At 40.3% G+C, this 23,112-nt stretch overlaps 1 protein-coding gene across 1 annotated transcript in view; it reads left to right on the top strand.

Annotated features, from left to right (window-relative positions):
* DISC1 (DISC1 scaffold protein) overlaps window positions 1–23,112 on the top strand; it is a 208,152-nt gene that overhangs the window by 10,308 nt on the left and 174,732 nt on the right. The window contains exons 2-3 of the mRNA XM_074818475.1: window positions 9,230–10,212; window positions 13,704–13,773. Coding sequence (XP_074674576.1) covers window positions 9,247–10,212; window positions 13,704–13,773 — 1,036 coding nt within the window. The 5' untranslated portion in view covers window positions 9,230–9,246. The remainder of the gene's footprint in view (window positions 1–9,229; window positions 10,213–13,703; window positions 13,774–23,112) is intronic.

Raw genomic sequence — 23,112 nt, 5'->3', positions numbered from 1 at the left:
AGTGATTTACAGTCAGGGGAAAGAAACTCTTAGAAGTGTGTTTTTATTGAGATAATCTCAAAGGGGATGAAAGGAGCCAGTGTGACTTTAGAGCGAGGTTTGGTTTAGACGCTCATACAAACTGTGTGTGTGCTGGGAAACAGGTAACAGGAGCCCTGAAAACTGGCTGATGTCCTGCTAGCCAAAAGGCTGAGCACCTGGAGATAAGCAATGAAATCAGTGGAAATGGCTGAAGTGGGGTCAGACTCCTTTTAAATGCACCTGGAGAAGCCTAGGAATTTCTGAGCCCTGCTGATGGAGAGTGTGAAGCAGGAAGGCTTTCCACCTGGGGAGGGATGGGGTGGTCTGAGGGGACTGGGGAGCTGGAGGGCCTGGAAGCTCACGTGAGAAGGATTTTTGGAAGTAAGTTGAGATGTGCTTGTTTGCTGTTGTGAGGGAAATGCTATTAGGGGCCTGGGGAAGGCTTGTGCGTGTCGGGGTTGTGACAAAAAGGGTAAAGCAAAAAGGACCAAAGAGGTGGTACTGAAGAGTGATATTGGGAAAGAGAGTATTTCTTTGTGGCTTTGAACATTGTCTGGGAGCTCTGCAGATGGTTATCCCTGTCTAGCATTAAGTGTGACCCATGCACAGTTCAGTCAAGGGTCCAGAGCAGCAGTTGGAATGATTTCTGGTTCAACTGTCTTTTTCACTTACTTGAAGAGAAATGAGCAATTGGTTTGCGAGAACTAATTGGGGACCAAGAAGAGAAATGCAATGAAAATTGGTGGAAAAGAAGGCGGGGTTTGGTGGGAATGGTGGAAAGCATGTGCAGCACTGGTGTTGGCAGAGTTGGTATGGAGACAAAGATGAGTGAATGACAATCAAAGGAGATCTGTCAGTGGTGATGATGTCGCTCCCTCAGCCTGGGGTCTGACTGCCTGCTGCTTGACTGTATCCCCTGATCCTTGTCTGCCTCTAGTGGGCACAGCTTTTGAATGTACATGAAGACAGGGCTTTGGTCCTGTTGAGTCTTTAGTCTCCAGTCACCGTGTGAGGCGCATGGGGTAACTTTCAGCTGCTGTCTGGAGCTGAGTAGGCAGTCACTCAGATCTTGTGGGAGTTGTCATCCCAGGAGTCTGGTTACGGAGGCAGTGTTCCTGCAACACCGAGTGATGTGGGTAGGAAATACCAAGTTTGGTCTCTAATGCTGGGGCTAGTATCTGGTGATAAGACTGCTAGCTGTCCAGCACTGGTGGGTGCCTTCTTTGAGAGCTGTCCAGCCCTTTCTTGAGGTCTTCTCATCCTCTGTATTGATTGTCATCATCACTCTGTGCTGGCACATCTGCTAAATTCTGTAATTCAATGCAGTTACCTTCTAGAGAGAAACTACATTCTTTCCTGGAATGTTAATTTTTTGTGGTGTTTTTTTTAGATATCTAACTTGCTCTAGACAGAATGACTTCTGTCCCACCTTATTTAGATGGAACTGTAATTTCTGCTAGAAGAAAGGCATTCTTGCCCATGGTTAGTATTCTGCTGCAGTTTCAGCAATATCTGCTATAGTACTACTTCCATAGTTTGTTCATAAGATATCAGAATTTCACCTGAACCATCTACTTTTCTCCTCTGTGCTAGAAGAAAAGGACATAGCTGATGTCTTCACTTTTGTATTCTCAGACCCAATAAAACAAACTTTCGACTTGTTTTGTCTGTCTACAGCCTTGGGTAAGGGTTGTAAAGGCTGAGCCATATTCTCACCGAAGATCTCAAAAGGGATATACTGTGCATCTTTCCTGCTTACCAGTGTAGGTTTTCAAGGGAACTGCACTCGGCTTGCTGGAGCACAAAGGTTGACCCCTCACAGGCTATAACGTCTGCAGACTGATGATGCTGAGTAATCTGCTGACCTGATTAAAAACTTGCATTAAGTGAAGTTGTCTGTGTAGCTGTTGAGGATAGGAGAGCAGTGCTGCAGTCTGTGCCTCATGGGCTCAGCTGAGAACCTTCATCTCACTGCTTGGAGTGGTGATTTATTGTCAGCCAACAAAAGCACAATCCACACAATCGCTGCTGCAAAGAGCAGAGAATACCTGAGTAGGGGAATTTTGTGGGAGCATACAGAGTTGCAAGGGTTCATGTAAAGCCCAGAGATTTTCTTTTCAGGGGAGCAGCGTGAGGGAGCAGTGCTGCTCATTTCCCTGCCTCTTCGCTCCAGGTGGGCTCTGTGTCCCATGCACTGCTGTAACTGCAGTTTGTGTACATGCCTGGCTTTTGCAGTATCTTGTATTTAAGCTGCATCCTGAGGTGCTGTGTTTTCTGGAGGAAGTTATTGCTCAGCTTTCCTGATGTCTGGAGCTCCATTCCATCTCCATTGTTGTCTAGACTGCATTGACATCGTGTTCTGACAGCCTGACTGGGGCTATAAGGTAAATTTCCTTCAGCAGGCAAAGGAGGAGCATTTGTCCTGGGACTTTGATATTAAATTGTAAAGCTAAAAGCATTCTGACTCCTCACCCTTGGCAATATAGGAACTGCCACGTTGTTTTATTTTCATTATATGTGATCACTACTGAGCTGTTAAGAGAAAATTACTTTCTATTTCAGTAAACTCAATTCTGGTTTCAGACTGACTGTGCATCAGATGCTTAATTTGGAACCCACTCTCTTGGTGAAATTAAAAATTCAAATCTCCAAGCTGGAGCACTCAAACTGTGCTTGAATTAGAAATTGACTGCTGTCAATGTGCTCTCACACTTCACTTTTTTTTTTTTTAATTCCTCCCTCCCTTCCCCCCTGATGAGTTTTATATTAGAGTCTTGCTGTAGATGATCTGACTGAGCAGAAGTAGTGGGAATCCACACTGTCACTCCGTAGACAGAGTGATGAAGGAGAAGTGTGGTGTGTTAAATAGACCATTCTTGAAAAGGACTGCTGTGTACTAATTTCATAGTTACATGCATGTTTGGTGAAATACTTTCATGGGATATGACTGCAAACCCATTAAGTGTTGTTTGCAAATTAATTTATTACCTAACTAAACTTCACAGTTGCTATGCAAAATCCTCGCTCCCCTATTTGTGTGTAATATTTAAAGCTCTTTTCAGATCTTGACTGAAAGAACCAGGGTGTTCTCTCCACTTGAGACATTTGTGTGGACTGCCTCCACAGACTTTTGCACTGAAACTGGGAACAAAAGGGTTTTTCCCCAGGAAGAAAACCAACAAACCTTAAAAAAAACAAAACTCCCGAAATACACTTTGGTTCTCTATTGTGAGTGTTCTCTGTAGGCTTGCAACTTGTGTGTCCTCTTGCCTCTTTGGAAAGTGAATAAATTATTCTCAATTATTTAACTATAAGTTAAAAAGAATTCTACTCACAGGTTTAAAACAATTTGGGCTGGATATTTGTGGGAAAGTTAAGTGTCCTCTGTTAGTGACTGTGCTGAAGGTGCCCAGTTCTGGTATTGGCTTGTTTTCCGAGACCTGCTTGTGTTCTCCCCCAGGGTGTTTCATGGTCCATCAGGTGGTCCGTGGGATGGATTGCAGAGCTGGTTGCAGGATAAGGGGTGACTGGAGAGCCTGAAAGGGTAACTTATGTTAGGCAGTTGGTCATGTGAGTTCAGCAGTTCCAGCTAGCCTGGGCTGATAGCAGTGAGGTGGGTGACATATATAAGCGAGCTGTGTAAGGAGGTTTGGAGACTGATTGGGTTGAGGCTCATCAACCGGAGATGAATTTTGAATTTGAGATGTAGTTAACAGCTGGAGAATGAGATGTGTGAGGAGTGTCTGTAACAGGATTACGCTGAAGTTTATCGCAGAGGTCTTGGGCTTCCCTGGCTTTTTTTTGCTTGGGACTTCTGTAACAGTAGCTGACTGCATGAAAACAAAAATGAAAAGAGCAGGAATGTAATTTTTTTGCTATTTAAGTGATCCTGCTTTTTTGAGACAGCGCGGAGTCACCCGACTGTTCTAGAGTGAATTTGGCCACTTGCTTTTCTGGCCAACAAAATGAGTTTCCTTGTAACACCGCAGTAGAGAAATTGGGTGGTGTAATTTTCATTCAGCTTGGAGGAATGCAATTTTCTGTAATAGCCAAGCCTTGGGTCTCAGGTTGCCAGCCACAGGGTGTTATTAGTTATCAAATAAGCCTTCCCAGTGCAACTGCATGCTTTCATGGATAAGCTGGATACTTATTATATTTTTAAATTTGAAAAGATCAGAAAGGCATATTTCTGTTCTTTTTGTCACATCAAGGTGCTTAGGCCCTGATTCAACAAGGCACTTACTTGAGAAAAAAGCCTGCTTTTGTGCATAGTCAATGCACTGCTGAATACTGATGGATGCAGATGTGTTTTAAAGTGTTAGTAGTATCGAACACAATTATAATATGTAATTAAGGAAAGGGATGCTTCTCTTATTCCCCCTGAGTAAATAGGTGATTGTTACTGACATGGGAAGTGTTTGATATTTACCAGCTTACTTTTTAATAGATACATTTTTTCTTTCTTAGTGTTAAGGCAAAACCAGATTTAAACCACTTTTTTTTTCTTGAGGGGGAAAAACAATGGGCATATTGAAACTGGTATCAGCTAATGTGATTCTTACTCTAGAGAGAGGTGCTGCAATTTCATCAAATGGCTTAAAATGAGTTGTTGCATTAAGGAGGTAAGTGGCTCGAATGTAACAACTCAGTGACATGCGCATTATGGGAGTGTGTCAATAAAAATACAATTGTTTAAACACTGGCTAAGGAAGACCACACTCACCTTGTAAAATGCATAACTCTCTGAAGTATTTTTTAATGAAGAATAGAAACTAACATGCATTTAATGACTTCAGAGAATATTTTCTATGTGACATCTTGAAAATTTAATAGTTGAATAAGTGAACCCAGCCTGCAACCTTAGAAATCACAGGAACCCTTGGTGAGGAAATAATTTGTAAATGGTATCAAATATAATATAGCTTAGCCATTGCTTGTCTTCTATAGCTGCACTTTATAAAATGCTAGATAAATCGAAGTATAGTTAACATTCAATGAGTAAGATGAAAAAGCTAAATGAGAGCTTTACATTTTAAGAGTTACAAAAATAGTCAAAAGTAACTCTTTGAAAGCTTACTAGTATGAAGAGATGGTGCTGGTTTGTTTTAACATGGACTGTATTGAGATCAGTGCTATCTTATTTTGAATATTTAGTGGTATCTATAAAATTCAGCAAATGAGTCAAAATATAACTGATTAGGAACATTTTACATAATTTTATGACATAGGAACTGAACAGTAATGGTTATTGTCAAGTCAGATTGATCAGTCCCTGAGAATGGTTCACTTTTGTTACTGATAGGTTAAACGTTTGTGTGTCTGTAAATTCTAAATATTCTCATCTCGGTTACTTTGTTCGTGTACAGTTTAATGCAGATGTTTAAAGCTTCCTTGACAGAAGCAGCACTACCGAAATTGCTTGGAGCAGCGCTTTGATGGTTGGCTTTAAATATGACCTAGTATTTTTTCCTCCACACCACAGTTACCGCCCACAAATGCTCTGAAGGTATTCTTCTAATAAAAATCAACTATGTGTAATATAGGTGTATTCAGATAGTCAAGCTCTCTTTAAAACTGCATATATTATTTCTCAGTTACTTTCAGGAAGAACTTAATGAGCTTGCAAGCGTTCTGCGTTATGTGTTTAAAGCAGGGGTGAAGAGGTAATGGCTTCAGAGTTTCTGTCTCATCTGTAAAATCCTAGTGGGCTTTGCAAAAAGGTAGTCTGTCCATAGGTGCTACTAGGGCATTTGATCAAAAAACTGAACTGCAGCTTTTGTGGCTGGAAACAAAGACTGACTACCTAAATTAAATGAGATGACTGTTGTACTGTCCTTTAGCATTAGGCCAGGTACAAGCAAATGTGCTCTTTCCATCAGTGGGAAACTCTTGTTGGCTTCACCTCTCCCTCTTTCATCTTGCTGGTGCAACTAAGATGTGAACAGCATTGCTGGTCATGTCTTGCTTTACAGCATTTTTAGTTTTTTTTTTTTCCTGTGCTCTGGCTCTGAGCTGTTAGTTTTTATGAAATGTCATCAGGAAATATTGTTATGGTGAAAGAGCTGTTATAATTAAGGTATTTCTGGGCTTTCATAATTTGGATTTGAAGCGGTTGCACGTAATCTGACATTAGAATATATGTTGCATCATCATCTAGGATTGTAACACATTTTTTTACAAGTTGATTTGTACTATTACAACTGAAAGGCTTTTTCCATTTGTGACTTTTCTCTTTTTCTATGTGCATGTCTCATATAATGCATGACACACTATAATGTAGGTTTTTTTAAATTACCTGCAGTTGTTTCACGGTGTTCCAAGGTACCATTTTGATAGTCTTGTAGTTAACAGCCATCAGTTATTTGACATGCTTGAAACTGAGGGATTTATATGAAAAATTTGAGGCCTGTCTTTTTTTAACAAGCTAGCTGGATTGGTTAAGTGTAGTTTCTGTATCTGATGCGCTGACAAAGCAAACTGTGGTTGTAAGGCTATGAAGAAAAAGAAAGTCTTTGTAATTAAATTTCAGATATGTGATGATAAACAACTGAAATTATTCTAATCTTCAGAAGAGGGACATGACAGAAGGGTAAACAGCACACAGACAGTATACCCAAAGCCCTAGTAACATCCTGGCTGGATTTTGTGATGGCTGAGGGCACTGCAACTGCTCTCTAGCTGGAGCTGGGGGGTCAGGCTGCGGCCACCTCCTCCCTCCCTTATGCTCTGGGGAAAGCATAGGTGTTCGTGTTGAGGTGTTGGTCCCAGCTCTGTGTCCATCCACTCCTCCTCTGCCTTGTGCTCGGTGCAGCTCCCTGGGGCTAAGGACCTGCAGCCCTCTCCTCATAGTGTCCTCTGAACAGCTTGTGGCTTGGACTATAATCTTGAGTATGATTCAGGCAGTGGTGCTGCTCTGGTAGCCAGGTGAGGGACTTGTGCTGCTGGACTCGCCAGAAGGCAGACCTGGAGTCCATAAAGGAGCTGAACGGTAAACGTGTCTAGAGGGTTACCAGCAAATGTTGGGAGGAGTGCAGAGATGCATGGGTTTTGTGTGGACTAGTTCAGGCTATTGGAATTGTATCACTTTGGCTCAATAATTTTTAGATTTGCATCCAGTTCATTTGGTGCAAATATCTAACCGTTGGCTAATTTAAACCTTACTTACATTAGCTTAGTTTAAATTTGGTGTTTAAAGAGCTGTAATTATGTCTGCTTTAGAAATTCATAGTGATTTGGTGAGATCAATTTTAAACTGAATTTAATTAAACCAAAGAATCTTTTCCATTTTTACAGATGAGGCCTGTGACTAGCCTTTGTAAATGGTGATAAAGTATATCCAGTCTTAGAACAATTTTTTTTCTGCATGACTGATTTCTTCTGCTGAAGGCAAATTTAGGCTTTTATTTTGTATATAAACCAAAAGAATTAAATTCTAAAGAACATTTTGTTGCAATTTTTATTCCCTTACTCCAAGAGCAATTTCTATTTGTTAAGACTTCAATTAAATTACTCCCAGTACAGCATTTCACTGTCTTTTTATAGTAGACAGGCTGATGGACTCCATGACCTTTTTATTTTGTGATTTCTGTGATGCTTTTTTCTCTGACAAAAGAGAATGTAAGAGACAGCTGGGGTATTCTAATTTATGGTGATAGGAAGCAGAATACAGAAGCTTAACTGCAGTCCCATGGTGAGATGTGCCACTATTCTAGTATGTGGAAAATGTATAAATTGCTTTTGTTGAAGGTTATTTGGAGAGAGTGTAGTGAATGTTGGGAAAAGTCTCCTGGGAGGTTTTGGGTCTAATGCTTAAATTTTTGTACAGGATGTCATTGTAGTGAGGTGTGTATGAGACCTGTGTTAGGAGCTGCTGAGGAGTTTAGATTATGTGCACATCTATCAACGTAAAAATTGACAAAGGGTTGTGATTAGAGATGAACACTAAATACATTACATGTAAAGAAAAAAAAAATCTGAAAATTGTGTTTTTGGAAGAGCTCTGTTTGGGTGATGAGGATACTTCTAACACCTGAGATTCTGGCAATTCTGTTTCTGTGAGTAGAGGGCAGCTAATTGAGGGTGTAATTCAGCTAGTCACTAGATCCCTTTGAACGGTGATTGTGGCAAAGAGGTCTGGTCGATATGTTTTTGTGTTACATAATGGATGATGGTGCAGAGCTTGTATTCCCATTGATTGTGTGCAGGACAGATGAATGGAATACCTTTTGACTAGTGGTAAATCCATAAGAAACTGAAATTAGTCACCATGTAATCTTTCACCCATAATTTTTTTTTTAATAGAAATGTACAGAAGAAAACAAAGATAAGTTACCATGTTCTGATCTCCCACTTTTAATGTTTGTTGTGGTTTTTTATTTTGTTTCTTTTTATTCTGCTCTACAAACAGCAAATTTATCTTTTCAACTATGTAAGTAAGGTGTCTATATAGGGAAATTGAGCTAATGAGGAGAGGCCCTTTCTTAATGATATTAATACTGCAGTAATGCTACCAAGCATATGGTGGCATTAGTTTTCTAGGACTGATGTTCCTGTCTGCAAAATTTTTCTTTAACTTTACATTTTGGACAATAGGTAGTACAGTAAATCTAAATGACAATTTATAAAACACCTCATTAGACTGACATCTGCAGCCACAGAGTGTTACAGAGTGCATCTGTTCTGGAAGCAGAATCTGAATCACTTGCTCATACTAATAAAATATGTATATGAACACAAGAAAATGGACATGAGCTACAACAGATTAGGCACACAATTTCTTTGTGAGTATGGTTCTCATCTTTCTGATGCAGATTCAGTCCTCTCCTCCAGGATGTGCTTATAAGTCTGAAAGTCATTCTGGATCAGAAAAATTTAAACAAGGTCTGTGCTTTAGTGTGCTGCTAAGCAAATTGAGGATGAAGCTCCCAGAGTGGTGCTATGGATAGGAAAGATGATGTGATTCATTGTACCCAGGTTTGTGTCCTGATGGATGTGATTATGTTAGCTAGTTCACTTAAAAGCAGGTGCAAACTCTTTAGTAAGTGAATGAATACACACAGTGTTCTCCTCTATCTGCAGTATCTTTTTTTTTTTTGTGAAATGGAAAGTGGTGCACTGTTTGAAATTCCTGAAACATTTTCAGATGCTACAATACCTTAAGCCTAGAAAACTGCAGAAACACTTTAACGACTTTTTTCCCCTTTCCCAGATGGTCAGGAGCACTTAATGCCTGCAGGCTCTCTTCGTAAAAAGAAACTGGCAAAAAGACCTGGATACATGAGGGCAGAAGCTCAGCAACAGATAGAGTTTCAGTCCCTGGGTGCCTGCAAACCGTTCAGCCCAGAAGAGCTCAAACATGGCAAGCAGCACTGTGGAGACTTTGAGAACTGCTCTCAACGCAGACTATGCCAAAATAACTCTGAATTCTTACGCTGTAGTGCAGTGAGTAGTACCATAGTTCCTGCTAATGGGATAACAACGTTGGCCACTACTGGAAATATGCCAGGACACTGCAAGAATCTTTCATGTTGCAAGAGTCCACCATCAGAAAACACAGTGATAGCAGCTTACCCTGCTGCAGAAACAAGCAAAGATGTTTCTGCTGTATGCTGTACATGGCAGAAAAGTCACGGCGCTAAAGTGAGCAAGCCCCCAAACATGTATGCATTGGATCAGACAGAAGTGAATAACAACTGTGAATATCAAAACAGAGATGTTTCTTGTTCTGTCGGTGCACATGATAGCTTTAGTTCAAGTTTCAGCTTCATACAGCTCTCCCTGAACTCAGCCTCTGGAATAAGTGATGCTGAAGGCAAGTCAACCGTCAAGGAAGCTGAGTATGTTCTGCATCCCAGCACTGCAGGAAATTTGCAGAAGCCAGAAGAGATGGCGCAAACTCATGAGCACTTGGGAGCTTTGCATTGCTTCTCCAGGCCCAGTGAGGATTTGGAGTATGAAAATGAGACTACAACAAATGATAAACTACAGGACTGTGAGACTGTGTCTCTCTCGGATACAGATGCAACATTTTCATATTCTACAGATTCCTCGGATGCAGCATCTGCTGGCTCTTCTGTCACCTCAGGCTATGAAAGCAGCTTTACTGTTAGTGACCATAACTGGGATACTTTGATGAAAAAATATGAACCAGTGCTACAAGACTGTCTGCTTGGCAACCGCAGTACATTAAAGGTTAGTAATCTCGCTTCATCTTTGATTCCTCCCCCTGGCCCTCAAAACATTTGTATTTATAGTGCCAAAGTCACAGTTGATGTAGGAGTTGGGATATTAATGGCTTTTGTGGCATTTGTTCATAGAGGTTTACAGTAGCACGCTGTGTGATAAAAGTGAGACAACCAGTTCCTTTTGGTTCTTTAAAAAAAAAGTTGATGTTGTTGTAGTGCCCTATTCTACTGAAACTGATATTCTACTGAAACAGTACCCTGTTCTACTGAAACTGTGATCCTCTCAGTTCTAATGTATTGCACATTGGTTTCTGAATCCAACAAATACCATTTTCTTCCACAGGTGGCCTTTTTGTCTGCAGTCTGGAGTATATGTAGTACAAAATTTAGGGGTGGTAAGAACTCTTTTCTTGAAGCACCATGATTTAACAACACTAAACTTTGTAACTGGAAATTCATAAGTTTAAAGATTTCTTGCAGTGAGGCAGGGTATGAGAGTAGCCTGTAATCTAATAGATGAGTACTTTCCCTGCACGAAGAAAAATGGGGGCCACGTTCCTGCTCTAACTCCAACTGGGAATTGAACCTTTTTTTTCTCCCTCCACTCCAGAGGAGTACTAGGCTGTTGAGTCAGGAGTCTTTTTGCACATGTGTATACCTACCACATGTACAAGCAGTCTCATTCACTGTGTTCTTTGTGGGAGAAGGGTGGGGAAGCCTTTAAGAAGTATCAGTTATATTTTGTAATGCAGTTTTTGGGATGGTGGGGTGGGCATCAGTGGGAAACCATTCTGAGCTTACCTGCAATAAGGAGCCAAATATTGGCTTTATTTTGCATGCAGGAAGCAGTAATCCAGAGATTAATGTGGACACGATGGATTTTACAAATTAGTTCCAGTACTAAGTGGGTGGTGGGGGGTTTTTGTGGGGTTTTTTTGTTCGTGGGGTGTGGGGTTTTTTTTAGTATCTCACTAGTCCTCTGAGTTTCTGGGATGCCTTTCAGAAACTCAGGTTCTTGTGACTTCTCAGCTCAGACATAGCTGCTGAGATGCACTTTAGGCCTGATGAAACAACCTGCTCTGGGGACACTTTGCACAGCCCTCCTATCTGGGTAAGACAGAAAGTTGAGAAACTTTTATTCATACTTTACTCTTCATGATGTCTGACCTGACGGTGCTCTCTAATATTAACTTTTCAGAGGATGCATGTAGGACTTAAACTAGGTTCTCTTATTTACAGACTTCACACATGACAAGGAGCAGTTTCTTTGGCTTCATGCCTGGAATGAAAATGTGCCCATAGTCTGGAATTGGGAAATTAATTCGCTGCAAATTTGGGAATGTATAATATAATCAAAATAGGAAATTATTTTTCTGTCTTTTCAGTATGCTTATTTGATAGGCACAGAAGAAATAATGCTATCTTTAATTTCTGTATTCATTGAATGGAGAATTGAGGATTTGTGCCCTCAGATGTCTTTGCCCTTGGTTAGCCAGTCGTGTATGTTTAATTTGAAGCACCTTCCTATTGTAATGATAATAAGCAAGTCTCAAATTTTTCAGAAAGGAACAAAGGCAACTGTAGTAAAGAAAAGGAGACAATACTAAAGTTGTTAAAATAGGCTTTTTCTGCACTTATTAAAAAAAAAAGTGGTCGTCACATGGTACAGATATAGGACATGCCACACTGAAGCACCTCTTTGATTAGTTAAGCTCCGAATGTCTTACCAGCCTGCAAATAGAAAGCACTTTACTGTGACAGCATCAGTCAGCTTGCTGTGGGCATGCCTGGGCTGTGGTACCCAAGCAGGCTTTAAATGACCTGCCACTGTGAGTGCATGATGGAATAAATGCTGCAAACAGCAGCAAAGCTGTACTCTCAGTATAGATGGTTGTTATACATCATATATATGAAAAAAGTGTCATTTGAATCATTCCTACTGCAGGCTTTTTTAAAACTCTATCAAAAGTGTGGCATAAAATACAGAAAATAATTTATGGTGAGGATTCAGAGCTCCTCCCTTCAATATGTTACACATTCCTCACCAACCTCAGAGAAAAAAGATTGGAGTTTCAGATTGTGAAAAACAAAATAATGCCTTGAGGAAAAGGGAGTATATACAATGTTGTTTTTTGTTTCTCTTTTTCCTCTAGGGCATCCTACAGCCTATTATTAATCAAGCATTTTTTGATTCTTTTCTGGCTTTATTTTTTATAGTTCTTTTCTCACTAGTCCACTTCCACATACTGTATGACAGATACTATTAATTTGAATGTCTTGCCTAATTTGTGTGTTGATTGTGCAGTCATGATAACTGAGTGTTTCTGTTAAGTTATTGGCTGGCTGCACCTATTTTTCTCTATGCAATTTAGAGTTTAAATATAGGGATTTAAATATGAAAGAGTTTCAGGGAGGAGTCGGATCTTTTGTAAATGTGGAATGTCTAAAGCATGGATTTTCTTGTTTTGGAAAATGCTTTCCCAAGCACTTTCAGGCTTTAGGCTATGAGAATATACACTGCTTCTTTTTCCAGGCTTACCTTTTTCAGTTCTGGTAATGGCTTGTTTGGTACAGGCCACGTATAAATTTAATAAGACTTTTCAGTCTTACAACTGTAGCCATGTTAGGCTGTGGCTGGCATGTCAGTGAGGAGAGGACTGTCAATGTTCTAACCAAATTCTTCTAGCAGTAAAAACTTTTAATGGCCTTTGAATGCACACCTAGCCTTTCAAATTTTTAGTAAATTTAGAACTTTGGTCCACACCCTTTCATGTTAACAAAGAGAAGCAGTAACTTTTGAAATAAAACTTCATTATGGTAAGAATTTCGTTTTGGGTGTGAGAGGGCACTCTGTATGTAGTATTAGTATAGGTATTGGTGGTTTGTTTTTTTTTTTTCCCCATCTAGCATTTGCAGTGTGAACATTTCTGAAAATGCAAACTTCAATGTTATATAGGTGAGCATAAATTATATTTTAATGAAACTAGCACAATTTTCTGTGCCATAACGAGTATACCTGTTCCAAGATATTAATACTGTATTTCTCTTTTTACTTAGAGAAGAAATGTGGTTTGCATATGGAAATTCTGGATTTGTTGTGTGCAAAACTCATACAGGAAAAAAAAGTTATAATGGGCTCAAGAACACACTGTTGAGTACAGTGTGATCAGAAGATGTCATGCTGACAGAATCCTCTAATAATCCTTTGATTTATTCAAAGGGTGAAAAATATCCTACAATCACATGATCTCTTTTGCTTTTCAAGAAATATTGTTTGTTATTCTCTGTGTTTGGACTAAAGCCATGCTTGGCTTAATTAGCTGCAGTTCAGCTGACTTACAAATAGGTCTGTCCACTTAACAAATGTTGGGGTTAACTCTCAAAATTGGGCCATTCTAGTGATGTGGTAATCCATTAAATTTATGTTATGTTGAGGTTAATAGTCTAAACATTTTTAAATGCAACTTCTTCATAATTAACATCTTTCTCTTTGCATAGATAAAATCCTTGATCTTACGGCTTCAGCGGCTTCAGGAAAAAGCAATAGAGGAAGATAACTATGATAGAGGTGAGAGTTGCTCCCCCTACCCCCCACTGCATCATGCTGCTTTTTTTTCCTTCCTCCTCATTCCTTTATTAAGTTTATTTTATATTTGCTACATAGCAGTGGGTAGATGTGGAAGACTAGTTCAATGAACTGTATTGTTTATTCTGTCATATGGCAGGAAACAAATTAAAGAAAGAAGTAGGTCAGCAGCAGGTAGCAACAGTTTTTATTTTCTTGAGCCACATCACCATGTGGGAAGGTTGAAATCCAAATATCCACCATCTGGATCAGCTGTTTTGAAGCAGCATGACTTTAAAAAATGCAGAAATGAATGAAAGCTTTGAAAGGAGAAAGGACAGGCATTGGCTGCTGACAGAGTGTGATTTGTTGCTTGCCACATTTAGTCATGACACTACAGCAGGGCTCAAACACAGAAATGAGGTCAGTAGCTATTATAAAAGTGAATGATACTGTCCTGTGGGATTAACTTGATGTCCACTGGGTTGAATCAAAACCAGCTAGAGAATGTGGTGGTGATACAGCTGCTGTCAAGTATCTGTATTTGAACAGTGCTTTTCCTTTCAAATGCCTTGGCACTTCTGATAAGCTCTGTGTGTGTGCATGTTAATAATTAGAGCATCTATTAACATACATCGTGGTTTTCTTATTGTTTCCTGTTATGGTGGTCTGTGTTGGTACTCATATTTTGATAGTCTTGAGGTTCTAGATTGAATTCTTCCCACTAGATCTATCTTCAGTTGGGAAGGCCTGCATATGTTTCAGTAAAATCTGCATGTGTACTTCAGAGAATAAGGCTAGAAAAAGATAGTTCCTTTCCTGCCGCTTTTTTATTCTCAGCTTTTAGGGGTTGGAAAGTGCTCAGACTTGTGGTTTGCCTTTCAAAATTAATGTGTGAAGTTGTGCAGGTGTACCATAGCTCTGTTTCCCTGACCCTGAAGGTGTCCCCCAAGACAATTAAAGTGTGTTTTAATAGTGTCTAGGGAGTAGGTGTGTAGCCCTTTTGCAGGAGTTGTTCTGTTGGTCTCTTAAAGGCTCGCCTATATATAGGAGAAGAGTCTGCTACTGTCACAAGTCATTCTTTTAGTGTGGCATCTCCCAGTGGGGAAAGCCTTCAGGTATGTTAAAAGCTGAGAATGTTGTAGATATTCATGGGTTTAATCTCTGTCAAATAGACATTATTGATGTGTATGCTTTACATGTGTAACACTCGTAACTCTTCTTTTTTAAGTGCCTGTGGGTTGAGTTCCCAGTTGGAGACTTCCCAACAGCTGTGTACTCAGTGCGCGTGGTTCCCACAGACTCCAGCTGGGATTCTCTGGGCAGTCAGCCACTCCAACAGCAGTATTTTAGTATATCAGGTGTGACATCTGCGTGTGATGCCACATAGTTGTTGACCACAGTGGAAAATGATGACTTGTCTAACCTTGCACAGAAAGCTCAGGTGTAGTTTTCTGGGGTGCTAGTCTTGTATCTTTAAAACAGGACCATCTTTCTGTTGACCATCATTTTATCAATTACGCTTTTCAGTTTCTACCCTAGTTATCATGCAGGTAGCACAGAGGGTGGTTTGCAGAGTCTCTCATTGATTCCCCTCAGAAAAATGGTCTGGCTGATCTATGATTTCATCAGGTGTTGTGGGCACAGTTTACAGAGAGCAAAAGTGGCAGCAGTATAGAGGTGGAGGGGAGCATCCACAGGTAGGATTGCTGTTTTCTGTGCTAAGTCTGGCATATATAGGCAGAAAAAATTTGACCTGATATGGGACTAGATGCTGAGGTTCTTGAGAGGCTTTGCCTTGACTTTCTCGATCCTTTTGAAAACTGGAATTCCAGCTTCACACAAATGTTCTCAGAAAATGCCATGCTCCATGCATGCATGTGACCATGCATCCTTAATTTTATTAATTCCTAGTTTTTGAGTCCTTGACCCACTTTCTGTCATACTGGTCTTTGTTCCTCTTCTGATGCAACTGTCAGCTGGGGTTTTTTTGTGACTACTTTTCATTATTTTTGTGGTATCTGAACTGGCTTCTTTATTTTTTCTTTTGTGAAGCAGGGGCAGTGTATCTGCAGGGAAAGACTCACATGGAGAAAGTGCAGTGCTGCAAGAAGAGTTAGAGCTGTGACCTTCCCTCCTTCTCTTGCAGTGGCAGGCTTTTCACCTTTGCTTTTAGAGCTACACCGCTGCTCCTGGTGTAGAACAAAGTCTTGCCTGCCGTGAAGTGAAGTTTGAAAGCTTTTTAAAGAGCTTACAGATTGGCCCAGTACCAATTTCTGTTCAAGTGAAATCTGTAATTAGCCTTCTTTAAAGGGATCTTATTGCCAAATATTGCTAGCAGGGAATGGAATTGCTAAATGTGCAGAGCTGTGATGTGGGGCATAAATGGAAATATATTATCAGGGAGTTGGAGAAACCGACACAGTGTATGTGGAGGGCTGAGGACATTTTAACTATAACGCTAAAAAGAAAACGACTGTCCCTGTAATTTGGGGTATTTCTTTGAGTATAGAGCGAGTCCTCTGTTAAAAGCAGAACTGTTTTGAACTGGAGATTGTGGTAGTGCTGTGTGTGGGGATAGCACAGGTCTTGCTGATTTGGGAGTGCTGCAGGGGAAAGGGAGATCTAGTATGATGTGGGTAGCTGCGAAATGCCCTGTACATGGAAGAGGTGAGTAGAGGGGAAGGAGAGCAGGTGGCCCATACCCTCGAATGGAAAACTAAATTGTCAATGAATACATCATTGTGTGTAACTCTCTTATCGCTTCAGTGGTAGAGGCTCTTCTCCAGCTTCAACCAGAGATGAGAACCCGAGATCTTCTGACTTTGGCTCTCTAAGAGCCATCCAGTCTTGCAGGAGGGGGCTCGGTTTTTATCAGCAGTTCAGTGGGAGGGAGATGAGTTAGTACTTAAAACTCCTCTAAGTGCTCAGGACTGGTTTCTGCTGTCTGACACTGCAGACTTGGCAACTTAAGGAAAGGCAAGCCTTTACTGTCTGATGTTGTTGCTTTCCTGCTCTCCAGAGCTTTTTGAAAGCTCCGATAGTTTATAGTAACTTTTGAAACAGAAGTGCAAGTAAAGTGGTGCCCCTACAGAGAGGGGAAAGTGATGCACTGTTTTCATTTGTGACAAGGAGGCTAGGAAATGGCACAGAAATAAAGGCAAGTTTTTCCCACTACAAAGCCACAAACAAATACCTTGTTGCAAATAGGTGACGAATAAGGATATATTTGTTTTTCCCCTTTGCAGAAACACAGAACAGATGCTGCTGCTTGGGTCTGTTAGAGAACATTTGTGTTTTCCAGGTTCATGTTAATAAATTAGCTTTTATTTCCTGAACAGGTGATGTGGAGTGGTTTTTTTTGAGGGATATTTGGAACCACAACCCTCCATTGTTGTTTAGGAGAGAAGTCAATGCCTGTTTAAATCTTCAGCTTGTTTTTTCCTAGTTCTTCCTTTCTTTAGATGAATCTATTTGCTCTGTCTTCCTCCTCCCCTCAAGCTTGGGAGGTGCACAGCAGAAATGGCTTTTGCTATTGCTTGTTTACCTGTGCTATGCCTTCTTAAAGACCTGCCTTGGCATGGTTAGGGTGTTGCTGTAGAGAAGTTTCAATCAGTCATTCCAGCAACTACAGTTTCTTCCTATACTTACTGGCAATGCTGTCTGTATGGGGGGGTATGTTTGGTCTGAGAGTGTCGGGTGGGGCTGCTTGGGGCAGAGGCTGCCCTCCTGTCCCATATTCGTGCTCAACTGCTAGAGGTCATCGAGCACAGTGTTGAGAGACCTGCAGGGTTCTCCCTCTTCATACTGTAGCCACCTTGGGCTGTTTCAAATGCTGATGTTCTTCAGCTTTGAAATGGTGTGAAATGCATATTCAGTGAGACAAATCTCCTTCTCGGTCCTGGTTTAATTTTAAATAGGAACCATTAGGATGTTATGTGTTTTATTGCTTGTTCTGTGTTTGTAGGCGATGAAATATTGGGAAGTAGCTTATTTTATCTGTATTTGCTTGTGGTTTCCTCTTGATGGCCACATTACTGTATATTTTTAAAGCAGGTACAGTACCATGGGAATATGATAACAGTGTTTTGCCTTGTGTAGCATATAGTAAAAATTGGTCTGTTCTCCAAGGATCACTTGGAGTGTTGTCATGGCTCATTATTCATGATGGAGCTTGACAGCTCCAAGGTTAAATACTGTGCTGAATACAGGAGGTTAAAAAAAAAAAGGCATATTTTTGTGTCTGTGGAAGTTGTGCTTGCAGTGGAAGCAAGTGTATTTTGCTCAGTACAAATCTATTGCCCAAACTCTTAAGAACCCTTTTCCTGTTCTTTTGTTCTTTAACTCCTCAACCTTGACTAGTGCAGGAGGCGAATGGATTGGTAACTAAATGTCAGGACTGAGTCTTGCTGCTGAACTCCACTAGTGGTTCACGTGCCATCTTGTTACTCATAATTAAGTTTCTGCAGAACTACTGATTTTTTTTTTTTCCTTAATTCTTGTATGCAGGAAAGTGAGCGTTACGGATTCACTGCTTGCAACTGGTGGGGAATGGTAACTTCCATGTGCAACAGATTATATTCAGAGTTAGGGTTCTTCAGTGAAGGTTGTTGAGTAGATAGGAGCAACTCCGTATCAGTCCAACATGGCAGCTAGAATACAGAAAACATTTACACTTGTCATGGCAAAAACCTATCCTATCTCAGCAATAAAAATTCATGCTGTAGATACATTTAATATCATGTGAACCTTTGGTTACTTTAGCTGAGGTCTCAAAGCTTGAGCTATATGAATTGGTGAGCTGCCATGGACTTGTGCACTGTATGCTCTGCAGAAGTGTTTATATGTTGTTTTCTTTTTTTTTTCCTCTTTGCTAGTGCTCTTTGAGACCTCTTCATGCCAATTGTCCCTTCCATGTCTCAGGATCTGCAGGGCATCAAGGACAGAACCCTATGCTGTGTAGGAGTTGGAGTCTCATTTCTCACATCTTCTCTTAATCACAAGTGTAGGAAGGGAAAGGAAAGACTGTAGCAGTTAGCCTCCTGTACGTTTACACTAGAAGAGGTGCTGTTGCTCACTTGAGCCTGATATTTGTTTTAAGGCAACTGCAGAGAGAGAATACAATAGAGTATAATATTAAGTAACGTCTGGGTTGAAAATGTCATTTGTTAAATGGTATTCAGAAGGAGGTCTTGGGCACTTCTTATGGTGGTACTTGCAAATGCTGAATTATGCAGTAACCCCAAACTTCTGGCCAGATGTATAGTTGTTTGGTCTTTCCAAATTTATTTTTGCAGTTTAAACTGGAAAAATATTTTTCTAGCTTAAAGTGCTATTTCTAGTAATAGCTCTTAAACATTTGAACCCAATTTGGTCTTCAAGCAGGTGGATGATGTGTTTTGTTTTTTTTCTTTTTTTCTTTTCTGGAAGAGCTATTTGCAGATGAGGGTTGGATAGAATCCTTGCTTTACTGTACTTCTAATATTTTGAACTAAAATGCTGGCTTGACAGATGGCTGTTATAACAGGACACAAAAATGAAGGCAAGTTAGCTTCTTTCTGAGGAAGGACAGTGAATCTGAGAGAAGATGTATCTAGAAATAACTCTCAAAGAACATGTTACTTTGGATTGTACTTGTTTCGGGATGGCGTGTACCTTAAACCCAGCTGTATAGTGAGTGAAGCTGTATATGTGAGGCTACTGATTAAATGAAAGGTGGTGGATGCTGGAGGAGCAGGATTTCTGTGACACAGGAGACTTAACTGCGAGCTTGTAACTTGCAGTTGCAGGCCATTGAGTTGGAAATGGGTTTGGGATGGATGGGACAAATAGGGCTTTCTGTTGTGCTGTACTGTCAGAGCCTTGTTCTATCACAAGCTTGTAGAAGCTTCCTGAAATGTGTGGGTAAGTCTCTTTGGGTTTCATTTTTATAACTTTCCCATAAAGCTATTAAGAGGATGGGGGGAAGGACTTGTACAAATTCTCAAAACCAAATCTTCCTTGCATGATTCTTGTTTATCTTGTCTTTTTCTGACAAACTCGGATAACCTCCACAAAAGGGTGTGGGTAGTTAAGGAAAGTGCATGCTTATGTGAAGCATAAATTAGACTTAATTTTCCTTGCAACAAAACAGAGGCAGCGCAAACCTTGCAACTCTCCCAACTTGTCTGTGTTTCTCTAAAACACCAGTCTGAAATTAAAAGATAGAAATTTTTTCATCCATATCAATTTATTGTTTGGTGCTAGCTGAAACTGTAGACCAAGATGCTGTCGTTCAAATGCTTGGTCTTGGCTTCTGTCTACTAGGAGCAGTAATGTCATCACTGTTTCTTTTTATGCAGTCTATGTTGGGCTTATCCAGTCCCAGTTGCTATTGATTTTTTTTTTTTTTTTTTTTTTAAAAAAAATATCACAGAATGGGGACAGGAGTTGAGCCAGTCACAATTTAAAGTATGAAACTCCTTATCTCACTGTCAGGTAGACAGCTGGAAAACTGTCAGGCTTTTTTTTTTTTTATACTAAAAGAATATAGTAATGGCCAATGTTTATAAGAGGTAGGTCTGGTATACACTTCTGGGCACTTTCACTTGTGTTTACTCATAACATGTGTAGCACATACATCTTCAGCAACTTCTTGAAATGCTTTTGATGTGAATCTTCTCTTTAGCCCAGTTGTTCAGTTTCCGTCATGTCAAGGTGTGTCTTTGAAGGAAAACAGAATCTTGGTGTTGGTCTGCTTATGCCCACACACTACAAATGCTGTCATGTTTTCTGCATCTTTAATTCCTTAGCCAATATTGGAGAGGAAGCTGCAGTAGTCATGCAGTATCTCGCTTAGACTGTGCAGCCTAAATATTTTTAGGAAGTGGTAGTATTTTGTGGGATTCTACTATGCTCTCTTATTTTAATCTTGGCCAGCGTGAAGAGGTTCAGCTACATCTTGTGTTTCTGGAAGCTGCTTGACAAAAAGAAAATTGCTGAAGTTTTGGCATACCATGTGCTTGGAAGCTTTCTCTACTCCCGGCCATCTGCTGTCTAAAACTGACACTGTGGGCTACCCCTCCTATGATAGTTGGGCCCTATTTCTCAGTCCATGATGCAGCCAAGCTGTTCCCAGACAGCCTGGCTGGTCTTTTACAAACAAACAAGCAACGAAAAAATCCGAACAAAATAAGCTATTATGGATAATTTAAGAGCTTACTTGCTGAATTGCAGTTTGAAGCATAAAGCTCTGATGCTTGTAACTTGGGAGAAGTGTTGATGTGCTATCTGGACAGTACCCACTGAGTGAGTGACATGGCTCTCCTGCTACCCAGCCCATCTGCCTACTTTGCACTTGCAAAATCATGCAGCCCAATTTTATATTCAGGACAGACTTTATCTTTCCCTTGCTTTTTAGAAATATTAACTCCAGATAAGACAATTTCATTTGCAGTGTGACCACTGGAGACAGTATGACTATTAATTCAACCCACAACTAGAAATTGATTTTGCTGCCCTTATCTTATGCTTAGGATGTAAACATTTTAAGGGAATGGGGGGACACCTGCTCTTTTGAATTATTGTCTGCTTAATAAATGACCAGACATGGACAGAAATTTCTGGATGGCATGGTAATGCAACTTCTGTCTACCTGGGGATTAAAAAGATGCTGAATGACTGTGACTACCATTTGAAAGCAAGCACTAAAGTCTTCCAATATGAATCCTCTGTGGGGAAATGATAATGCTCCTTGCTGGTTGCTGGGTGGTGTCTGATCAAATTCCTTAATATGATGCTTCTGTTGGACATCTCTGCAGACCTTCCATCAGTTGCCAAACTCCTCTGCAAAGTGGGATTGCCTCAAGTCAATTAACTTCTCCTTTCTCCTGAGGCTTCCCTCCTGTCCTCCCTGTCCACATGCCCAGACCCAACTGCCCATGGTGGGGTGTGTTCATAGTTCTGCCGGCACGTCTGCCCTCTCTGATGCTTCCCTGCCCTGCCTTTGGCTGCATTCCTTTCTTATCTTTAGCTGATGGAAGGTAAAAGTAGCAAATATGCTGTTTTGCAGACATCCTAGTCCTCTTAGGACAGTGATAGAGTTGTGGCCATGAGTGTTAATCAAAAACATGAAGAGGGGAAATTTCAAATTCCTAGCACTCTTATGCAATAACATGCTTTGGACAAAGAGTTACTGAGTCTGTAGGAAATGCTGAAGTGGGAACATCCAAACTGATGTCAGGTAATGTGACCTTTAAACTACTGCTGTTGATACCATCCTACCAGTCTAATACTAGTCAGGTTTCTTGGTAGGTTTTGATTTGGGAAGTGATTGAGACATCTCCATGCTCACTAAGATTTTTAAAGCATGAAAAAATAGGTGGAAGTTAATGAGTTGGATTGGTTTGATGTATGGCAAAGTTGAACAAAAAGCAAAGTGAGGTGCTGTGAATCAGAGGCATAATTGAGACATGATGTTGTAACCAAATACAAATAAAAACATACTGTCTTTTTGCTTAGGTCATTGCAGAATGTGTTATTCTTCTGATTTATTTGTGGGTGTTCGTTCATGCACACCTCTGGCATTCCCATGCTCGCCTCTATGTCTTCCTGCTAATGATAGCTCACTGGAGGAATAGAATCTTGGGTTGCTAGAAGCTCTTCAGGGATCATTCAGCTTCATGAGAAACTGTCTCAGTGGCAATAAAGAGCAAAACTGGTTTGGTTTTGTATGTGCTATGGCACCATACAAAACATCTGTTGCATTGCACCGAAGTGTCAGGGACAGCGTTGTAGACTGGAGCACCTGGGATAATGGTCTCAACAATAAGACCTGCTTATAAATGAGTGGGTCTCTATCAGATTTTTTTTTTTTCATGATGTGCTGTACCAGAAATATTTCTATGCTGTCCTAATATCCAACCCTAAACTTGGAATAGGTGCAGCTGACCTGAGATCTAGAATTGCAATATCTAAATTTCAGACAATCTTGTTTCTAGTTTCTGCCTCTGCCTGAAGAAACATTCAAAAGGCATATTGCAAGGAGATACTAACGGATGTATTCTGAAAAGCCGGTGTACATGAGGAGAGGGAGGCTTGAATTTGACATGCATAACAATATAACTTCAATACAACAATATAACTTCAATACTTAATAAGCACTCTTGAATACTTGTGTGTTATAACATTTTTGTATAGTTCTAGGCTTTCAGTTGTGCAAAAGATGTGGGAAACTTGTCTTTGTTTTCTTCCTGTTGCATTGTGAGGCAGTCAGATAAGGTTAGTCTTGGACTATAGGCATAGGTGTTGACTTTCTGGAATTAAATACACTGATTTCTCAGGGTGGTATCTTGCAGGGCCATT

Source organism: Strix aluco, chromosome 3, assembly GCF_031877795.1.
Source record: "Strix aluco isolate bStrAlu1 chromosome 3, bStrAlu1.hap1, whole genome shotgun sequence".
Lineage (NCBI taxonomy): Eukaryota > Metazoa > Chordata > Aves > Strigiformes > Strigidae > Strix > Strix aluco.
This window is presented reverse-complemented; position numbering and strand designations above follow the sequence as displayed.